The 21,234-nt window shown below is 41.5% G+C and overlaps 2 protein-coding genes across 8 annotated transcripts in view; one reads left to right on the top strand and one right to left on the bottom strand.

Annotated features, from left to right (window-relative positions):
• CCR8 (C-C motif chemokine receptor 8) overlaps positions 1-14,099 on the bottom strand; it is an 84,593-nt gene extending 70,494 nt beyond the window's left edge. For 2 of the 7 annotated variants that reach the window (XM_077129753.1, XM_077129754.1), the window contains exons 1-2: positions 11,201-14,099; positions 77-179 (exon numbers count right to left, since the gene is read on the bottom strand). The gene's annotated coding sequence lies outside the window, so the exon portion shown is untranslated. Of the gene's footprint in view, positions 1-76; positions 803-11,200 lie in introns of those variants that run through there. The other 5 variants (XR_013162848.1, XR_013162847.1, XR_013162845.1 and 2 more) reach the window with 5 other exon arrangements.
• CX3CR1 (C-X3-C motif chemokine receptor 1) lies at positions 66-19,792 on the top strand. Its single transcript, XM_077129757.1, has 2 exons — positions 66-153; positions 16,765-19,792. The coding sequence occupies exon 2, from the start codon at positions 16,774-16,776 to the stop codon at positions 17,842-17,844; it is 1,071 nt and encodes a 356-aa protein (XP_076985872.1). The 5' UTR covers positions 66-153; positions 16,765-16,773; the 3' UTR covers positions 17,845-19,792.
• The last annotated feature ends 1,442 nt before the right edge of the window (positions 19,793-21,234 follow it).

The following is a 21,234-nucleotide window of genomic DNA, read 5'->3' on the forward strand; positions in this document are numbered from 1 at the left end:
TCACAGGAAACCAGATACTATTGGCTAACCATGCAAATAAAGATGCTCTCAGAGAGAGGGAAAGGGAAATACTTGCCTGTGGCAGAGTCTGCGTGCGAAGGAGAGGACAGCTGATCGGTGCATCTGGAGGTTTGCTTCCCCAATCCACCCGAGGTAGGATCAAGGTCTCCCTTAAGCACCTGTGGGCGGGACAGAATGGAGAAGCACAGCGGTCAGTGGTCAGAGTAGGTCATATGTAGGTTTGCCTTACCTGCCAAAAGTAGACACCATTACAACATTTTCCTGAAGTTGTTGCAGCCTAAATGTCCTGTGGTGGGGAGTAAAAAGCAGTGGGTGATCAAATCAGTTATGATACACCCAGTGTGGTAGGATGTGATTAGAGGCATCAGTAATTACATTTTGGGGACATGGAGAAATGCTTGTGATTTGACATTAATTGAAAAAACATGATATGCAATCACATCTGGATGATTTTGAGGAATGATTGTTAATTATTCAAGGTGAAAAATAGTATTGAAGTTGTACTTTTTATAAATAAGAGTTCTCATCTCTTAGAGACCCATATTTACGTGTCATTGGGTAAAATTATGTATCTCAGATTAAAAAAAAAAAAATCCAGTAGGGAATCGATGCAACGGCCATGAGTTATGAGTTGCCAAAGCTGTGTGAGAAGGGCATGGGGGTTCCCTTTGCTTTTTCATGTCTGAAAATTTAATAGTAAAAAGTTTTTAAGATGATGTCCACACTACTTTTTATAATTTATATAAAATATGCATAAAGACTGGAACCAAAAAAGCTAAAAGGTAGCTGTAAAAACTTTTTATAATTTATATAAAATATGCATAAAGACTGGAACCAAAAAAGCTAAAAGGTAGCTGTGGTTCATTCCAGTTGGTAGGATTGTAGATGGTATTTTTTTTTCCTTTTCTTCTATGCTCCTTTTGTGCCATCTACATTTATAATAATAAGCGTATTATAAAAATAACATTATAATAAGCAACATATAAAACACATGTTGCATTTATAATGGAAACTATTTTATTTAATAAATTACTTTCACAAGTTTGATGTTCACTTTTAAAATGTGATGCTATAAACAGGCTAAGAAGGTTTGTGATGGGAAAACATGTCTTCAGAAAGAGACTGAGTGAATACAGATTGCAGGTGCAAGACAGTAAGAAATACATTAGCAGACCCAAGTTGAGGACTAACTAGGGCTTTTTATTTCTCACTGTTTAGACTTGTATCCAGCAATCACAGGCTTTTATGGCTCTATAGTGCCTGCTCTCGGAGGCAGCTAGAGTCCAGAGAAAGGTTAGGAAATTTTAGCTACATCCACCCACCCCCCCAAAAAACTGTTCTTTTGTTTTGTTTTGTTTTGTTTCCTGAATACCTGCTGAGGTAGAAAAAACTTAGCCAAAAGGAAAGAGAAAGATTGAATTGCATGAAAAGCATAGAAGGAAACTTCCCAAGTGAGTCAGGACTTCCAGGCATGCCTGGGGACTGCTTGGGAGAAACCTGGGTTTCCTGAGAGGGCAAGGTGGGAGGGTCCCTGAGCAGCTGAGCCTTTAGGACCACTAAATAGGTTGGGGCTGGGGGCGGGCCAGTGACTTAGGCTCAGGACCACTAGAAAAGAGAAATAAGCTCAGGAAGGCCAGGGCAGATAAACGTCCTTTGTCTTCTTCTTTGGTTGGCTTTATTTTCAAATAGGATTTAGGGTGGGAAGAGTTTCAGCCCAAATTCAGTTTGATTTCTGCTTTCCAACAGACCTGGCTCTTTCCTAACCCCTGGGGAAGGGAGCACCTACTATGTGCCAGCCACATGCTAGTCTCCATAAAATCCACATCCCAAGTCTTCTCAGTACTATCACTCTCCCCGGCTCAAAGATGTGGCAACTGAGACAACTTGGCTTTGGAATGAAGTCTTGGCTCTGCATTTAGTAACTGAGCACATCACTGTACCTTGCTAAGCCTCAGTTTCCTGTTTTTAAAATGGAAATTGGCCCTGAGTGGATAATTGTTGAAGCCCGGGGAATGGGTACAGGTTGAGCTTCCATGAAGAATGAAGGCAAGGCCCATATTTGGTAATCAGTACTTTAAGGTACCTTAAGAATACTAACTGTCTTTGAATGAAGTTGTGAGTGTCTCAGGTTTGTGGTAGCAAGAGAGGAAGGGATGTGTTAGAGCCCACCCAGTTCAGGACCAACTTCCATTCCCTTTGCCACATTGTTCCAGCTCAGGAGATGCGCCATCCCCACTTTGGTTGTAAAGGCAGCAATATCCAGGTATGGTCCTCCAAAATCAGAGCTGTGGCTTCAAAGAACTTCCTTCCTGAGATCCAGAACATCCAGCTGCTCCCTCCCCAGCCCCAACTTCTGACCCATAACAGAATCCTCAGCAACCCCTATCTTAAGCAGGTTAACCTTTTCCCCCAAAGATGTTCAGAGCCAGTACCTATAACCAAAGAGCTCTCCAGGAAGAGGAAGTCCTGCTCTTCCATAACAGGACATAGTCAAATGAGGCAACTTGATGACTTTTCTAGGGATTTGTGATTCCCAGCAACAGCCAGGGATTCTGAGGGGTTGCTCTCTTGCTTCACTCACTTTGCCTGGAAGGGTCAAGGGAAGGTTGAGGCGTCCTGCTGAACCTTGATCCTGCCTCCCTCTCTGGGGGCTCAGAATGTGCTGACTGCCACCCGGGTGAGATTCCCCCAGCTCTCTGGCCATGGTGGGCATCTCAGCCACTCCATCTTCTTGTTTGGCCAAAGTACAATTATTTAGGACTTGAAAACCTTGGTGGGGAGCAAAACTTATATTGTATCTCTATAAATATCCTTCCAGGTCCTTTCTTCTTTTCCTTAAATGTAATTTTATTATGAAATATAATAAATTCAGAGAACAGTGTCTAGGTTAACAATTTATTATAAATTGATCTCCCACAAACCCATCATCCAGACCTGGGAAGAGAACCTTGGCAGCACCCCAGATGCCTCCCTGCCTGTCCCTTCCTAAATATCCCCAAGAGGTAATCACAGTCCTGAACTTTATGGTAATTTACTTGCTTCTTTGCCTTTCCTTGTAGTTTTCTACCTCACTATGCATTATGCTTTATCTTTGCCTGGTGTTGACCTTCATACACATGGATTCAGACTATCGGTCCCTTTTTTGATCTGGCTTCTTTTGCTCAACATTGTGTTGCAGATGTACATGCACAAAAGTGATCTTGGCAACAATGTTCAGACTAGCCCTAAATTAACAACCATGCACATGTCCATTAATAGTAGAATTGATAAAATCCTGTGGAATATTCATTCACACGGTGGAATCCTATCCAATGGAGAAGATGAGCAAACCAAATCCTTAAGCAACCACATGGGATAGGATACTTCCAGGAAAGCTGGGATGAGTTTACAGATAACTCCAAATTGGTCCATATCCATAGGGCAATTATCAGCAGTCTCTCCACCAGACACAATCTGCAGTTCTAGGAACAAGAATTATTTGCTTTGCTATCAGGACCCATCTAGTATCATTTTCTTCCTCCTCCCCTTCTTCTCCTCCTCCTCCTCCTCCTTCTTCTTCTCCTGTCTATTTCAAAGTCTTTCACAATTTTTCCTTATACCTCCTTAGCATGGAATTCAAGGCGCTTCTATGAGCCTTCTTCTGCCTTCTCAGTTTTGGCTTTCTCTGTATTCCTACTTGAGCCTTCCACTCAAACTAAGTGAGCTGGGCTTTCCTGAAGGCTCTGGGGGTGTGTCAGTTCCTCCCTACTCCACCATCCTCCTCCCTTTTGTTTCTAGAGTATCCCCTAACTCCTTCTCTTGCTGGCTTTGGCCCCAGGAAACCTCCCTATGCTCAGACCCACCATGCCATTAACCTCAAAGCCCTCCCTCAGCCCCTTCCCCGATCTACCTTTGTCCACCCCAGAAGACTCTTCCCAGACCTTAAGGCTCACTTTAAATGGCAACTTCTCAGCTGTAAAAATAGTTGTCCGTGTAAATGAGGAAACCATCAGGACTTAATAGCCCAAACAGCTGGGATTGCAAATTTGGCAGCTAATCTAAGAAACTTCCTATCTAGTACAAGGTAAAACTAAAGACTTGTCAGGCTTCAGGAAATCCATTAATCCAGCTCTCTGTCTCAGAATAAAACTACATCTGAATGCATTCAGGTTCAGGGGCCTGGTGGGCTTTGTGTCCCCTTGGACAGGCCACTGGGCAGCCATTTTTGCTTACCCTATACCACTCTTTCACTGACCTGGAACTCAAGATTGCTTTCTTCTGCTTGGTTCTCACTGAGAAACCATAGCATGTTAGAAATGATCTGGTCCAATGCATTCATTTCACACATTAGGAAACTGAGGCAGAGATGGGGAATAGCATGGACTCCGGTGAAGTATGTGGTTCTTATAACCACAATCGTATTTCTTTTTTGCTATTATTAAATATTTATGCTTTTATGTTTAAGTTTTGCATAAATTAATTACTATAAGTATACAACAAATGATTACTAATAGACTATAAGTGAAAACAAAATAAAATGCCTTGAGTTTTCTTTGTGAAAGTTTTTGCCTTTGACAAGGATCATTTTTCCTCGCATTAAGGTTTGTGATCAATTTACTACTCTTTCTTTTTTCTTTTTTTGAAATATAGTTATACAATCACTATCAAAGATCAAGGCTACTGGATTACAGTTCAACAACTTCAGGTATTTCTAAAACACTAGACACTAAAAAGAAATATCTTTATAATGAGTCAGTATTCACAATCGTTTGTAAAATCCTGATTTCTCAGTTACACCTCCTCCCTCTCATTTGATCTTTCTCTCAGTTTTCAGGGATATTTGGGCAATGACTATTTTAAGTTCCTCATCATAGAAAGGGATGTTGAACTTATGGGGTAGAGGAATGAAACAGGTTAATGTTCTCGGACAGACTGGTACCTCTGGGTTTTAGAGCTTATCTGGCCTATGGGCAACCCGGAGGCCTTAAATTTCTGAAAAAAACTTATGAAGAAAAACTATAATAGAGACTTAGATATAACCCAGGGACCTCCCTAGGGTTTGCAGGAATAATGTTGGTTGGGGCTTGGCATTCTGTGGTAGTTTGCAATATCTGGATAAAGCTTGTATAAGAGTAACTTCCAGAATGACTTCTCAACTCTACTTGAACTTCCTTGGGTCACAGTCGTATTTCTGACGGCAGGGTATAGGTCCATCCTTCAGCCCTTTTTTGTTCAGAGAAAATTGTTCCAAACCTCTTCACCTTCACTGATGAGCTCTAGATTCTAGGGTCTGACTGTGAAGACCGCGCAGTAGTGGAATAGAGAGGTGAATAATTCCCCTCCTTCATCCCCCAGGGAATGGGCATCGAGGATCAGCCAGCTAGGTTCTGAGTTTAGAGGAGAGGAACCTGAAAAGAATGTTCAGAGTAGCATCATGGACCAGCTTGTTTAAAGGGGGCCTGTGTCGACTGTTTTTCCGTTCTAGTTCTAGAGAACCTGCATTAACCTGCAGGTGTCCTTTCCAAGAAGTAAAGCATAGTACAGTTCAAGGAGCATGAACTGTACTATGGAGGAAGATCCAAGTGGATTGAAATCCTGGCTCCATTGCTCCCTTGGACAAGTTACCCAAATCTCTTGGAGCCACTTGTTTGTTATTTGTACACTGGGGATAATAATTTCTCTTGTGCGGGGTTGTAGAGAGAATTCAATGAAATCTTTCATATGAAACATCACCCTTAGCAGGTACCCTGGAAAGGCAGGTCTCTTCTTCTTTACAGGGGGCTTTCTGAGGGTAACTTCATATTCTGGAACAGGAAATGACATCCTCACAGAGAAACGTTGTATTGCTCAATCAACTCTCTAATTTCATTTGGTCCAAAGGAAAAATAAATGAAGCCCTCACAGCTTTTTTGGCATTACACTGGATCTCAACCTAGCCTTCACCCAAGGGCCTAGAAAACCATAAACAGAGATGAAGAAGGGTAAAAAACTAAAAGAAGTCAGACTCAATTTTAAAAAGAGTAAGCATATCATTCTGACTAAATTAATCACAAAGGAAATCTCTGGTTACAAACTATTGTAACCTTTGCACAACTGTGGACGCTGAAAGAAGTGAGAAAAGATGAACTCTGTAAACTATAGACAGGTGACCAAATGTAAGCTTTCAAAATGGATTATTAAGATAATTGTTCATAGTGCATTTGCATCGATTTAGAAAAAGAAATAAAAAGGCAACAGAAAAAGAAATAAAATGATAATAGAGAGAGAAAAAAAGATAATTGTTCATAAGCACTTAGAAAAATAATTTGTGCATTGGTTAGGTAATTTTCTTTATACTATTACTAAAAGGACACATCTAAGTACTTTTTAGCAACAATTTTGAAAATATTTATTATGGTATTACTGTGAGCAATAGGGAGAGAGGAATTTGCCACCAGTGCAGTGACTATTCTTAAATTATGTAGAATTCAATTGATCTTAAATTGAAGTGATGTCTATACTGGGAAGCGGAAGAGATCTTTTCCGTCTGCATATAACGGACATATTTATCTTGCTGATTTTTTTTAATGAAAAGAAATTAGGATCTCCTGAAAAGTACATTGGATGATAGAATTTAAAAAGTGAAATAATTTTAGAAAATGTTTAGTTAGATTTCTTTCAGTTGCAAGTCACTGAAACTCAATTTGAAAAGAAACAAAGAAACTTAAGAGAGGGAATTTACTGGCATATATAATTTGGAGGGTCCAAAGGTGAGTTAATATATTGAAATATATTATTGGGATTCCAAGTTTCTCTCTGTCTTTCAGATTTGCTTTTTCTCTCCAGGCTCAGTCAGTCTTAGGCTCATTGTCAGTTGACTGTGCTAGGCTAGCACTGCCTTTTCTGCCCACAATACCAGAAAATAAGCATGTTTCTCTTGAAAGTTCCAGCAGGAATCCTGTGAAAGGCATAAAAAAAAAAAAAAAAGAAAAAAGAAGAAAAAGAGTAAGCAACATGTAGGCCAAAAGAGAAAGGGAAAGCAAGAAAATAAGGATACAAGAAGAAATGGATTTGGCCCCCCTAAATGAGAAGGGAAGTACAGAAAAGGGAAGCTGATTGGAAACAAGGGGTAATGGTGACCAAAAAAAAATGTTAAAAAATAGAGCAAGCACGAGAAAAGGAAGTGGCGGGAGGAAGTAGAGCAGGATCCGTAGTGGAGGAGCGCTGTGAAGTTTTATAAAGCAGGGCATGCAAAATTAATTTCTACCTGGGTGTGAAACAAACACAGACTCACAGCTCTACTTTTAGGTTCAGTTCAAATTCTCCCAGCTCCACACCATTTACTAAAACCTTGATTTAAATGAATAGAGGGTATGAAGGCCTGAGAATAGCCTAGAGGGGATTTTTTCTTCTGCTGGCTACTGCCCTAAGGTCTAAAATACAACCTCAGTTACTAGTGCCTTTCTCAGGGTTACATCCAGAAACTTAGCTAAGTAGAGTAGACGCTGCAAAGGCTGATCTCATCAAGTTATTCGATTTCTATTGTCCTAGGGGACAAGTGTCCTGTCTAAAGGGAAAGTTAATTCAACCCCTGGCAGGCCTTTGATCTTCCTTGAGGCCCACCCACAAGGACTGACCACACCCAATCTACAGCCAGGAGGCCCTATCTGTAGGCTCATCTACCAGTCTTTGGACATCACAGAGGATTCAGAAATAAAAGGTCCAGTCTGCTCAGGGCATACCATTCCTAAAAAGATATGTTGATGAAGCTATCAAGCTCAACAAAGTCATTCAGTGAAGGAGACATCATGCTTAAATGATGTCATATTTCTGATGTAAACAGTGTCGCACACTCGGGGGCTTTCATAAGAGTTTGAACCGGCTCTCAAGCAGACCACCAATTCCTTTCCCAGCCAGGAAGACCCTCGCATCACCCATGATGCAGGCAGTGGTGGCAACAGCTGTGTCCTGACATTTGTGTGGAAGAGAGCGCTGAAATCACTCATGCCAATGTCTGTTTCTTTACTGAATAAATCCAACAGACACATATTGAAAGAGTTTGTTGAGATGAAAAGCAGTTGTCTAAGATGCTGGGCACGTGGGCCTATGCTTGTCTCCTGGAGCGCCACATTGTAAGGTGGAGGCATCTCTTTTCTCCTCACTCCTTTCAGGCACTCACTCATTCAGGACACTAGGTACCTACTAAGCTCTCCAACAGTTCAAGGGCCCCTGGCCCAAATTCAGAGAGGACACCTCTGTGCTCTGCTAGCTCCTCGGGGAATGGGATAATTAGAAGGGTGCGGCCTCCATTACCGCTATGGAATGAAGTCCTCAGATACAATATTTATCTTTTTACATATGGCATTTGCTCTGAGTCAGACCTCTGCCCTATGTCAAGCACTGGCCTGTAGGAGCCAAGAGTTATTGAAAATATATAGACTTTGAACCTCTTCCTTTGTGAGATCACACACTATGCGGTTAGGATCATGACCTTTTAATTGACAATATCTTTGGTGATCTTTGGCTAGTAAAGAAATAATCTTTTGCAAATATGTATTTAAACATTTTTGTTAATTGTTTGGTTAAAAAATCCATTTTAAAACACCATCTTGCTAAAATAGGCTTGTGGGAGATTGCAAGGTAAAGAAAATAATAAAATTAATAGGCTTTTTTAGATTTATTTGAACAAGCTGTCTTTTTTTTAATGCATTGTTCAATTAATTGTAACTCTCATTCAGCTGCAGCTGTTAATTGCCTTTTGCTTAATAAATCAGAATCTCCTTGTAAAATATCAAACAAGTTTTGTAACATATAATTAGGAATCCCTAAAGTGGCAGGTAGCAAAAATGAACGCAGAGTGCCAATAGTGGCGTGTACCCATAGTAAATGACCAGATTTTTTAAATTGAATTCATTGGATTGATTGAAAAGGAATGCAGGAATGTGGATTCTTTATAATTGGTTGTGCATTTTTGCTAATTTTAAATTTATTGCATGCAGTTTTTATGATATTTTCTCACAATAGTGGCCAAATTCCGATTTGCTTACATGACCAGGCCCAGTTGGGTCCTCTGGGAACTGGCTAGGGACCAAGAGGAGCTTCCTGGGACCTAGATATTTTTATTAAAGTACACCTCTTTCTGGGGGGATAGCCAGTCCTCCCAGCTAGAGTGTACATTTTAACTATTTCTTACCAAGGTCATGTGATAGCAACATCAGTTGCATGTAATGGCAACATCAGGTGAACAAAAAAAGACTCCACAAGTATATTTTTTCCTTGCATTCAACCCGCAAATCTGATCTGCTTCCAATATAAGCCATGGTTATCTTGGGATAAATTTAGTTTATACATGTATAGTTTATATAAACACTGGACAAAGCATTAAAGTACTTTGGCTTAAAGGAATTTAGGTATTTATATGATTTGAATATTATTTAGTCAGTCAGTAATAGATTCATTTATAGTAATAGTATTTAGATTAATAGATTAAGCCACCTGGTTTAGGGAAAGAAGCAGTTTTTGCCAGTATAATGATACCAGGAGAAAATTAGTATTTTTTATACAGATAACAACATGATAAAAGTTAATATGTTATTTTGATAAAACACAGACTTTTTGCTTTTTAACTAATTATTTAGAAAACAAATTTTTTTAATATGTTTTCATTAAAACAGCCTAAGAGTCCAAGAAAACATTGTCATTTTAGACTCATTAAATCTTTCTTGATTTTAACCATAATTTCCATTTTTACAAACCCTCAGCACTTATTATATTAGTTTAGGCTTTGTCCCATATTTTTCTCATTTAGTAACAGTTATTCATTTTAGGATAAAACTATTCTGTTTTCCTATTAATAAAAATACATCTTTCATATTTTTCATACTTAAATCATTACTTTGAACAAATATTTTACCACATATAATTACCATCAAAATTAAATTTGTTAGAATAATGTTAAATACTTAAAATACTTTAATTAATGTTTCAAATACGCATTAACTATCAATATATAGTTTTTAACAAGAATTTTTAGTTTTAAAGTTCTTAAAATATGTTTCTTTTTAAAATATGAATAGGAGCTAAACTCATGGCCAGTTTCCAAACCACTGCCTGTCGAGAATTTGAGCCAACAAAAGAAGATGGGGCTACCATTCCCACTCTCCGTCACAAGACTTTACCTGTAGCATTGGTATAAATCTCACAGAATAATCATTCAGACTAAACAAAGGTAACCTAACAGAATACCTTGAGTCAGAACTACAATCCCAAACTGCATACCCCCTTGGGGACCAACCTGCCACAGGAACCATCAATGAGCACTGACCCCCATTTGGTATGGCACCTTTCTCACTGAATCCTTTCTGACTCAGGTGTACATGAATCCCTACATAAAGGCAGCCCATCAAGAACAAGCCCAGAAACCAATCTTTCTTTATCCTGCTCTGCCAAAAGCACGGCAAAGAAGCAATTTTTAAAATCTATCATAATAAAGCAGTTCTTAGAAATTACAACTGGTGTGGGCAAGCCAGGCTGCAATGACTCCATAGGCTGAACCACAGTATCAACTTTTATCAAATTAGTCAACATTCTCCATTTTCCTGACCTCCCTCCTGCAATAAATATTGGAGAATTCCAAGAACCACGAGACTCCTCTAAACATCCTGCTCCAAACTGTTCCCAAATCAACCGAGGCAGAGCCTCAAACCTCTCTATAGATAAGGGCCACTGCTCTACCCACAAAGGGCCATCTGTAGTATTTGTAGTGGATGTCCCTGGAGCGTCTCCTCACTTTATGCTTTAAGAGTTCCCTTATTAGATCCCTGTTTGGGCACCAATTGCTGAGTCCAGCTCAAGCAACTGTCCAAACAGGGTAAGAAGGGGTAGTGGGAGATTGAGAAGAAACACAACTTAGAGTTTATGACAAAGCATGAGCCAGGTAGTTCATTGCCTGACTGAACACAATAACCAAATAGAAGCAGGAATATTTTCCCCATTTTGTTATGTTCACTGCAAAGCCTTCATAACCAGTTTCCATTACTTAAGATTTAAAACATTATGGTCATAAGGCTGAAACCAAAAACAATGCTTTTGAATGAGATCAAATAAGCTTAATAATTCAGATGTTTTAACAGGCACCCCAGTAGCTTTAACACACACACATACTCCTCCAGCCACCTATTATGATTACCCGTTACCCTGATGATCCACGGAAAATGTTTACTTTACCAATATGACTCAAGTCCTCTTCTATTGGCTGGACACATGTGCCTCTAATGAGACTTTTCCTTTGTTCCTTAATATTGATATGGAGTCTTCTTCTTCGAGCCCCACATTGGGTGCCAAATGTTGCTTCCTATTGAAATGGAGCTCAAAGGATATTAAGGAATGATGAGAAAAAAAAGAAAGGAAGAAAGAAAGACACAGATGGGCTCAGGGGGTCTGAAGCTTGAGTTTACTTCAGACAGACTTCAGACAATTTTATTCTTAATCAGATCCTGGTTATATACCACAGGATGTCAATAGATATGCAGGCATTTCCCGAGGGAGCAAAGTTCTTATCTTTCAGTGTTCTTCATACTTAACATAACCATTTGGGGTAAACATTCTCTTCCTCCCAGACTGCTCTACATAACAATCTCCACAGTTTACTGCCGCCATCCTGAGGCCAGCTGCTTCCAACAAATTCTGCAGGTCTCGTTTTAACTCTTGGCTCCTACACTGGCCTGTAGAGATGAGGAGTTCATGGCTCTCATTTTAGGAACTCGCAGCCTTGGAGGAGGGGACCAGAAGAAGGGCTGTAGTGCACAGTTGAAAAAAAGTGCATCCACATGGCAGCCCTGCCACACCAGCTGTCTGGACTTGAGCAAGTTTCTCACCTTCTCTGAGATGCATCTTCTTGACCAGAAAGTAAAAATGATAATCCCTTTATGTGCCAGCTACCATTTATTAAGCATGTACAACATGCTGGTTACTTTACAAGGTTATTTACTTGTGTATTTTAACTTTTGTCATTTAATTCATATGATTTTTTTAATTTTATTGTTGAAATCCCAAATTAATCAAGCAAATTCTAATTTCAAAATAGGTAATATATGTATACAGTCAAAAATTTCAAAGTCTTAAAATGAAACGTAAGTCCCTCTCCCCGTTCTTCAGAATCGTTCTCCAGTGACAATCACTGTCACCACCATTAATTAGTGTGTCCCCTCAAAGATATGCAACACTTGGGTGCATGGGTAGTTCAGTGGTTAGAATTCCTGCCTTTCATGCGGGAGACCCGGGTTCGATTCCCGGACCACGCACCCAAAAAAAAAAAAAATGATATTCAACACTGTACGAAGCATGCACCTTCTCAGTACTTTCTCAGTACTCTTTTCCACCAATGACTGCATACTCTATATGCCGTGCCTCACCTAGCTTTTCTCACTTACCTGATCTTCCTTGTTGTTGTTTTTTTTTTTACTTTTTTTATTGTAAACTATAACATTATGCAAACCAAAGAAAAAAAAGCAATAATTTTCAAAGCACTTTTCAACAAGGAGTTATAGAACAGAACCCAAAGTTTGTCATGGGCTACCATTCACTATCTCAGATTTTTCCTTCTAACTGCATCAAAACTTTGGAAGCTAAAAGGAATATTAATGCAGTGATTCACTAGTCATACTTGATTGCTAAGTCCTACTTTTTTGTTATACCTCCTCCTTCTCTTTTGATCCTTCTCCAACTGGTAGGGATCTTTGGGCAATGTCCATTTTGACTGTTTCTTGTGGAGATAGAGATACTTTTCTGAAGAGCAAATACAGATGGCCAAAAAGCACACGAGGAAGAAGAAGAAAAAGAAAACACATGAAGAGATGCTCATTTTCATTAGCTATAAGGAAATGCAAATCAAGATGACAATGAGATATCACTTCACACCTACTGTTTTTTAAAAACAGATGATTCGTATTCCTTTTTTTCAGACTTAACCAGATTAATTTGACCAGTCCCCTCTTGATGGGCATTCGCATTTCTCCCATTCTTTTATATTTCAGTCTTGCTGGAATGACTCCCAGTCTGTATGCTTCCATGAGCATGTCTATGAGTATGTCTCTGAGATAAATCCTCAAATAACCAACTTAAATTTTATTCCATGCTCATCCTCTCAACAAACCTATGAGGTTGTTTTGTAGAGCTGGAAACTGAGACTGTGGTTTTAACTGCAATCCACCACCCTTGGGACTCTGCTGCTTTGTCTCTTCTCCCCTGCTACAGCTTCAACCCTCAAGACCAGGATTTGGGTTCATCTTTGAGAAAGGAGCAGGAAGCGGCGGGGGGGGGGGGGGAGACTTTTAGCATCAGTCCTGCTTCCCCTACTTGTAGCTGTGTGAGGAACTGGGCTCTTAACCTCATTGTGCCTCCGTTTCCCCTTCTAGAAAGTAGGAAGTGGTGTGACAATTAAGAGCGAAAACTTCCCTAAAGCACTAGTGTAATTCCTCAGAATCATGTAGGAGCTTGAGAGCTGTCTTTCTCCCATCTTCCCTTCCTGCCCTGTACCCTATGATATTGCTCACAGCAGGGGGATCAAATCATGCTGGGTGAGCAGTGACCACACCTAGTGCTGTGCAATTGCTCAGGCAGAGGGACTCTTTGGAGGACTGGGACAGCTCTAGGGTCTTTGCTGGGAACACAGAGCCATAAGCCCCTGGACGTGGGCTGCTGAGTGCTGCTCAGCCCCCACCTGAGTGAGCCTATGTCTGCAAGCTCTGAATGGCAGGGTGTAGTCCCAAACCACTCCAATGCCCTCATGACCAGCCATTCTTGCCTTCAATAAGTAATGTGGCCTGCATTCTGGCAAAAACAGCCCTCCCATCACATTGTGTAAAATTACATCTCATCAGCAGAGGATAAATTGACCCACTTCTTCCATTCTGTCTTTTTCAAAGTCTTTGTCCACATGGACTTTTCCCTGGGAAGGTGACAAATCCTGCCATGGCTGAGGCTGTGCCTGACTGACCTTCCTGTGGGCCTCCTGCCACATGGAGTCCAGCGCCCATGGGTGCTGGATCCAGGTTTGCTGTTGGACACCCTACCCTTCCTATCCAGGGTCATCTTTGGTTTATTTGGAGACTTGATGCAAATTAGAGAAGGGCATCCCCATGCCTGGCAGCATTTCTGAGCCAGGGAACCCAGCTAAGCAAGTGGCTGGATCTGGGACCCTTTTGCCCATCTACGTTATCTCTAGCTCTCCTTACCTCTGCACTTTTTCCCCAGCCTTCCCCTTCCTCTCATCATGAATATTGTCAAAGCCATTCTGCAGAGTAGTGAATTAAATGTAGGACTTTCCTTCAGAACAGCTGAAAGGGGTAAATAGATAACAATGCTTGTGAAGTGTTTAGTAATGACCCTGGCAGCTTAGTAAGAGTCTAGTAACTAGTGATTTATTCTTCCTTCCTCCTCCAAAAAAAAAAATTATCTGAAAAGAAAACATTTTTTATTTCAGGGAAAAATAATGAAAATCTTTAAAGGCCAAACATGATACCCAGGGTGGAGGTGAGGCAGCTTGGAATATTCCAAAGTTCCAAAGTGCTTCTGCTTCTTCACCTAATACAGGAAAAGAAATCAACATTTATTAAGCACCTGCTGAGTGTGATGCACTGTTTCAAGCACTCCCCTCATTCAGTGCTGTGAGCAAGCCTGAGAATCCCCATTATGCAGATGAGGATAGTCAGGCTCAGAAGTTCCAACACTCACACAAGGTCACTGGGCCAGAGAAGGTAGATGGGGGATTCAAACGCAGGAGAACCCAAGTCCACTGCCCACACCCTTTCTGCCCATCTCACTGCTCTCCCTCATCAATGACCTCAAATGCCTGAAGATTTGTAGGCTGTTCCCAGGTGTAAAGCACAGTGCCAAGTATGGAAATCAAACCCAAGACAATCTTAGATTGTGAAGTTCCTAGGCTGAAGGATTGGCCCAAATAGGTGCAGAGTAGTTTTTATTGGCCTTGAGGTCACTATTTGCCAACTCTTTTCACTAGGGAAGAGGGGAGAGAGAGGGTGGCTAATCTCTGGGTCCCTAAATTAGAGCCACCAAGGACTTTACTATTTTCCCTCCTACACAGCAGCATGTCTGGGAAGGCTGTGCCTCTACCACAAGCTACATGAACTAAGTAATGATTCTCAGTCTCCCTTTGTAGCAGCTTGAGCTAAATGAAATTGGCATATTTGTTACTCAAAACTGGTTGATTATCAGCAATTTAATATGTTTCAGCTTGAATATTATTGATTAAGGTCACAGTGAGAGGTTGCTTTCTGAAAAAAGGGAATTCCAGGCTAAAGCAAAGAAAGCTCCCCACAATTTTCTGGGTTGAAAACTCCATGACAACCTGAGACTGCCCAGGTTGGAAAGCCTGGAACCACTTGGTCCTCGAAGAGTCTGGGCGAGATGCAGAAGTGGGCTGGTGCACAGAGTAGTATCTGGGAAAGGAGAAGCAAATCCCTACTTGGGGGGTTGAAGGGTACCTCACCCTGCCATCATGGGAGGGATACTCAGCCATCTTTGCAGAGGCCCTAACTGACACACCGTCTCAGTAAAAGCAACATGTAAAGGGTGCAGTGGGGTGTGAAAACTCCCTTGATTAAACAAGCATGAGCCTTGGTTTCAGTTGTGGTGGGGTGGGGGAAGGCAGTGGCAGCCAGGAGGCATGCTCTGGGGGGTTCTGAGGGACCTATCTGTGGTATCACAAGGAAGTGGAAGAGGCACCCACAGCACCACTGTGAAAGGGCTGCCCTTGAAGTCTCTGGGGTACATAATCAGTGAGTCCTGGTTGGAAAGAGAAGAGGACATTTTTTATTCCCCAACCAGTACAAACATGTCTTTTCTTTCAATTCCTGCTCAAGAGGAAACAGGAGAAAAGAACGGCAGGAAAGACCAGGCCAATGTGTAGTGCAAAGCTGGTAATTATGGGACTAATTAGCCACTCAGGACCCAGGCCACAGATTAACTGGGCACAATATCTTAGCTCAATCAGCCTTTTTATAATTACAAAGCTCTTGACAATGGAAAACCTCCTCTTCCCTTGGGATGATGAACAACCATCCTGGTTTACCTGAGACTTGAAGGGTGTCCATGCTAAAACCAGGAACATCCTGGGCAGAACATGATGAATTAGTCACCCTCAAATACAAGACTCTATGTCTGATCCTTGTTAGAGAAGAGAAGGGATTATTGATTCCAAAAGGAAAAGGAAGAGAAATGGCTCTCAAAAAGCAAAGATGAGGGTATTGTCTGCTCAGGGCTTGGGGAGTTTCTGAGACCTTTCTCTCCAGTCCTGCCTTCAGGAAGGAGAAATTAAGGGCCAGAGGGTGGAGGAGGTGGGAAAAAAGGAAGAGGGGGAAATTGGAGAATTGCTTTGGGCAAATTTGGACTAGAACACTCCGTACCCATGGTTCTCTCTACCCCGTCCATATGCTGGTCAAGCTGGCTTCCTTTGGGGGAGAAGAAAAGATCTGGTTTAAGCTTCAAAAGGCCTAGGTTCAAATGTAGTTGAGCCATTGACTGTGTGGCTTTGGGCAAGTCACTGAAACTCTCAGAGACCTGGTTTCATCTTCCATCAAATGAGTCTGGTACAGCCATCATCGCAGGACCGCTGTGAGGATTAAACAAGATGGCACCCATGAAGTTGGGAGATGTAGTCGATACCCAATTAATATTTGGTTCTGTCTGCTTGCCTATAGCTAGAAAGAATTCCAAATGTATCCCTCTTAGAACTAATGCTGTTATTCATTTTTCCTTTGGACCCAGGTCCTCACCATGTCCACCCTCTCTCCTGAATCAATTCTAGAAGACTTTGAATATGATGAGTCTGCTGAAGCCTGTGATATGGCGGACATTGTGGACTTTGGGATGGTTTTCCTGCCCATATTCTACTCCTTTGTCTTTGCCTTTGGCCTTGTGGGAAATTTGCTGGTAGTGTTTGCCCTCACTAACAGCCGGAAGCCCAAGAGTATCACCGACATTTACCTCCTGAACCTGGCCTTATCTGATCTGCTCTTTGTAGCCACCTTACCCTTCTGGATTCACTATGTGATAAGTGAACAAGGCCTACACAATGCCACATGCAAACTCACTACTGCCTTCTTCTTTATCGGCTTCTTTGGCGGTATATTCTTCATCACCATCATCAGCATTGATAGGTACCTGGCCATTGTCTTGGCTGCCAACTCCATGAACAACCGAACCGTGCAGCATGGCGTCACCATCAGCCTCGGTGTCTGGGCAGCAGCCATTTTGGTTGCAGCACCCCAGTTTATGTTCACAAAGCAAAAAGAAAACGAATGTCTTGGTGACTACCCAGAGGTCCTCCAGGAAATATGGCCCGTGCTCCGCAACATGGAAGTAAATTTTCTTGGCTTCCTGATACCCCTGCTCATTATGAGCTACTGCTATTTCAGAATCATCTGGACACTGATTTCCTGCAAGAACCACAAGAAAGCTAAAGCCATTAAACTGATCTTTCTGGTGGTCATTGTGTTTTTCCTTTTCTGGACACCCTACAATGTTATGATCTTCCTGGAGACACTCAAACTCTACGACTTCTTTCCCAGTTGTGACATGAAGAGGGATCTGAGGTTGGCCCTCAGTGTGACTGAGACAGTTGCATTCAGCCACTGTTGCCTCAATCCCCTCATCTATGCATTCGCTGGAGAGAAGTTCAGAAATTACCTTTACCATCTGTATGGAAAATGTCTGGCTGTGCTGTGTGGTCGTCCAGTCCATGTCAGTTTCTCCCCATCTGAAACACAAAGGAGCAGGCGGGAGAGTATTCTAAGCAGCAATTTCACTCACTACACAAGTGATGGAGATGGTTCCATCCTTCTCTGAAGAGATACTGAAAGCCATGGTTCCACGGAGAGCCCAGAGTTCCTGAGTCTGACACGAAAAAAGGGTAGTTTTGTTTTGTTTGGTTTGGTTTTTTGCATGCAAGAAATGATGAAACTAATACCCCCAAACACAACCATAGAATGTTTTTGAGCATTGTGCTCAAAATTTGAATGATAAGGGATAAACCTGTCTCTTATTTTAAGTGTCAGGAATTTTTTGTTTACAAATGACAAAAGTTAAGCCCAGACTAATTTAGTTGCAGAGGAGTGGTGAGTGTTTTTCATCTTATGGAATGGGCAAGGGAGTGGCTGAGCCCTCAGAATGATGAAACCTGCTAGAATTTCCGTTCTCTGACTTTTACATTTCTGCCTGGTGTTAGATCTCCAACCCACATATCACAGCTTTGTTACCAGAAAGGGACTGAGATCCATCCCTCTCTGATCCTAAGGTCAAAATTCCCCTTTTGGCTCTGATTGACCAAGTTTTTATCAGGTGCCCACCCCTGGACAAGGTGATTGTATCATCAGGGATGGATATATAAGGAGGCAGCTGTCATTCCAATCTCATGATTAGAAGCGGATAAAGACATATTTCCAAGAAAGAGTTGGAGGGGTGGGTGCTGTTCTTAGAACAGAAGTTGTTCACAAACCTTTATCATTTGCCTGGTCCTAGTCTCTCCTGACCACACCATCCTGCACAAACTACCAGCTTCCTTTTCATCAAACTCCTTTTAATCAGACCCTAAACCTACAAGAGTTCGCCAGTGCCCACTGCATCATACCTAAACTCAAATGCTTGGTTCCTGAGACCTTCCACCATGTGGTCCCACCAACAGATTCCCTATTGCCTCCTCTTTTCCCAAAAGACTCCACTTGCCTAGTCAGCCAGGTCCCTTTCAGACAGCCTCATCCATCTCCACCTACTTCCAGGCCTAGGGAGAGTAATAGAAAGAACCCAAAATGAAAAGGGCTGGATTCCAGTCCTAACTCCATCACTTTCCCACTGACTAGCTTGAAGCCAACTGAGTTTCAGTTTCATCTATAGAATGGTGGTAATGGTACCGCTCACATAGGGAGCATCCTTTGAAGCATGAGGATCTATCCACCATCTCTTAGAGTTCTCAACCCTCTTGTCTGGTTCCCAGACTTAAGCTCTTCCCCTGCCTGGCATGGTTACGCCATGCCCAGGCAGTGGTGATGATGGAACTGGTGGCAGCTAGTAGGCTCTGCTATATGACATAGCCCAGACTCAGAAGAGATTGATTTCTACCGTGGCATTCAATGAACTAGATCTACAGATTGAAAGCCTCCTTTGGTCAAACCTTTCCAGACTGCCTTCTCCTCCCAATCTCTTCATGCTAAGCCCCTGCCCATTTAGAGAGAGCTCCCAACATCTACCCTACCACCAATATGGAAAGCCATGGCCAAAGGAGCAACTTTCTGTTTTTCAGTAAGCATTTGGGATGGTTTAAAACTTTAGAGTTTGACAAACAATTAAAAGAAAACTTAAGAAAGTGTCCATAATAATCTAAGCCTGCCATATTTTCATTCATGCGTTTGTCCATCCAGACCTTGTTCACACTCAGACATGTTTGGAATTGCAACCATAATGTACAGAGAGCCCTTTTTATCCTCAACATTAGACTCCAAATAGCTCTTTTTCTATGTAGTTCTGCCATTATCATTTTAAAAGGCTTTGCCAGATTGTGCACTCACTGAAGGCAGAAGTAATATCAGATTTGTTGCTGTATTTCTGATACTGCCTTCACAGTCACTATGTTTGTTTAATGAAAGAGAATGAATGAACGATGTTCCAGCAAGATCCTGTACCATCATTTACCCACCATTACTCTGTTGATCAACGTTTAACTTGTTTCCAGTTTTAGCAAAGAAATATTTTTACAGCACCTTCATTTGTGTCATTTCCTTTCTTCTGGTCAACTGTTTCTTCTGGCTACATTTCCTGCCATGGAGATAACTGAGCCAGAGTTTAAGAAAAATCACACTGTGCAGAGTATCAGGTGCAGCCTTTGGAGATAGCAATTCTATAACACCAGTATCTCCAATAAAGATATGACAGCATGGACAGAGTCTTCAGCAGAGAATTCGAGAATTTCCATAGGGCAGTTGCTATCATCAGCCTCCAGCAGGATCTGGGTGGGTAAACAGAGGCTTCCATGGGAGGGAGCCACAGTTGAGGGATGGCTGCATTCTGGGGATGCCCCAGGACTTGGAGAAATGTCAACTTCCTTCCAAATAACTCTACTCACTGGATTTATGCCATGCTTATTATGTGACCTTCTGGGGAAGAACACTGCTTCCCAGGAAACTTCCTAAAAAGAAAGATGGAGAAGATATGTTTTTGAGTAATGGGAAGAACTAATACCATTTATAAACAACTGTATCTTTGAGTGTATACAGGATCTAGTGGTCTTTTTATTCATCTCTCTGAGATGCTGTCCCTGAAAGCCCAAGGAGCGAGTTCACCCCAAAGCCTGCAAGGCTGACAACTACAACTGAGAGCACAGCAACCTGGCTCTAAGAGGTCCACCTTGGTTATCACCTGGCCCTAGATATGTCCCATTAGTGCTGTCAAAACCATAACAAAATTGGAGCATTCTTTTCTTCTCTACCTGCCCTCCACTCTCCTGGCTCATTGGGACTATTTTGGTTTCAACCTGACTTTCAACATTGACTTGGTAACCACATCTGGAGTGACCCAAGAATAGTATGACCTGCAAGCAGGTGTGAGAAGTAGCCCTTTAGCAAATCTAGAGATATCCAGATTTCAAGGCATACACTATCCATGGGAGGGCTAAGTGGTTTCCTAAAGGGTATGTTGGCATTTTGTTTCCATTTCTGTTGTATGAGGACATGTTGCTAGGCACTGACACACCTTAGACAGTGTAAACAGCCACACTGCATGCCCAGTGGGAAAATTACTTTTACCCCATATTTATTCATTTATTTAGGTAGAAACAAAACCCAAATTTTAATTTGCATTTCTTCAGAAACTAGCTAAGACTGCTCAGTTTTCATTGTGTTTGCTTTGTATTCTTTGTATCCTTATATTAATAGAGATGCACAGTCATTATAGAAACTATGGAAAATAAATAAATGTACACAAATGAAAATTACACAATATTCCACTTCCCAGAGAAGGTCATTGCTTACCACAGAGATGGTTTTCTACTGTGTCATTCTCTGCAGATAATATTTTTTAAGATTTAAAGTCATAAAATGTATGCAATTTTATATCTATTTTTAGCACTATAGCATGAATATTTTCCCATGTATTAAACTCAAACATGGTTTTTAATGGTTGCGCAAAAGCCCATAATAGGCTTCATTTAGGCAAGCCCCAACTGATGGACATGGAGGCTGTTCCCAG

Source organism: Tamandua tetradactyla, chromosome 15 (assembly GCF_023851605.1).
Source record: "Tamandua tetradactyla isolate mTamTet1 chromosome 15, mTamTet1.pri, whole genome shotgun sequence".
Taxonomy (NCBI): Eukaryota; Metazoa; Chordata; class Mammalia; order Pilosa; family Myrmecophagidae; genus Tamandua; species Tamandua tetradactyla.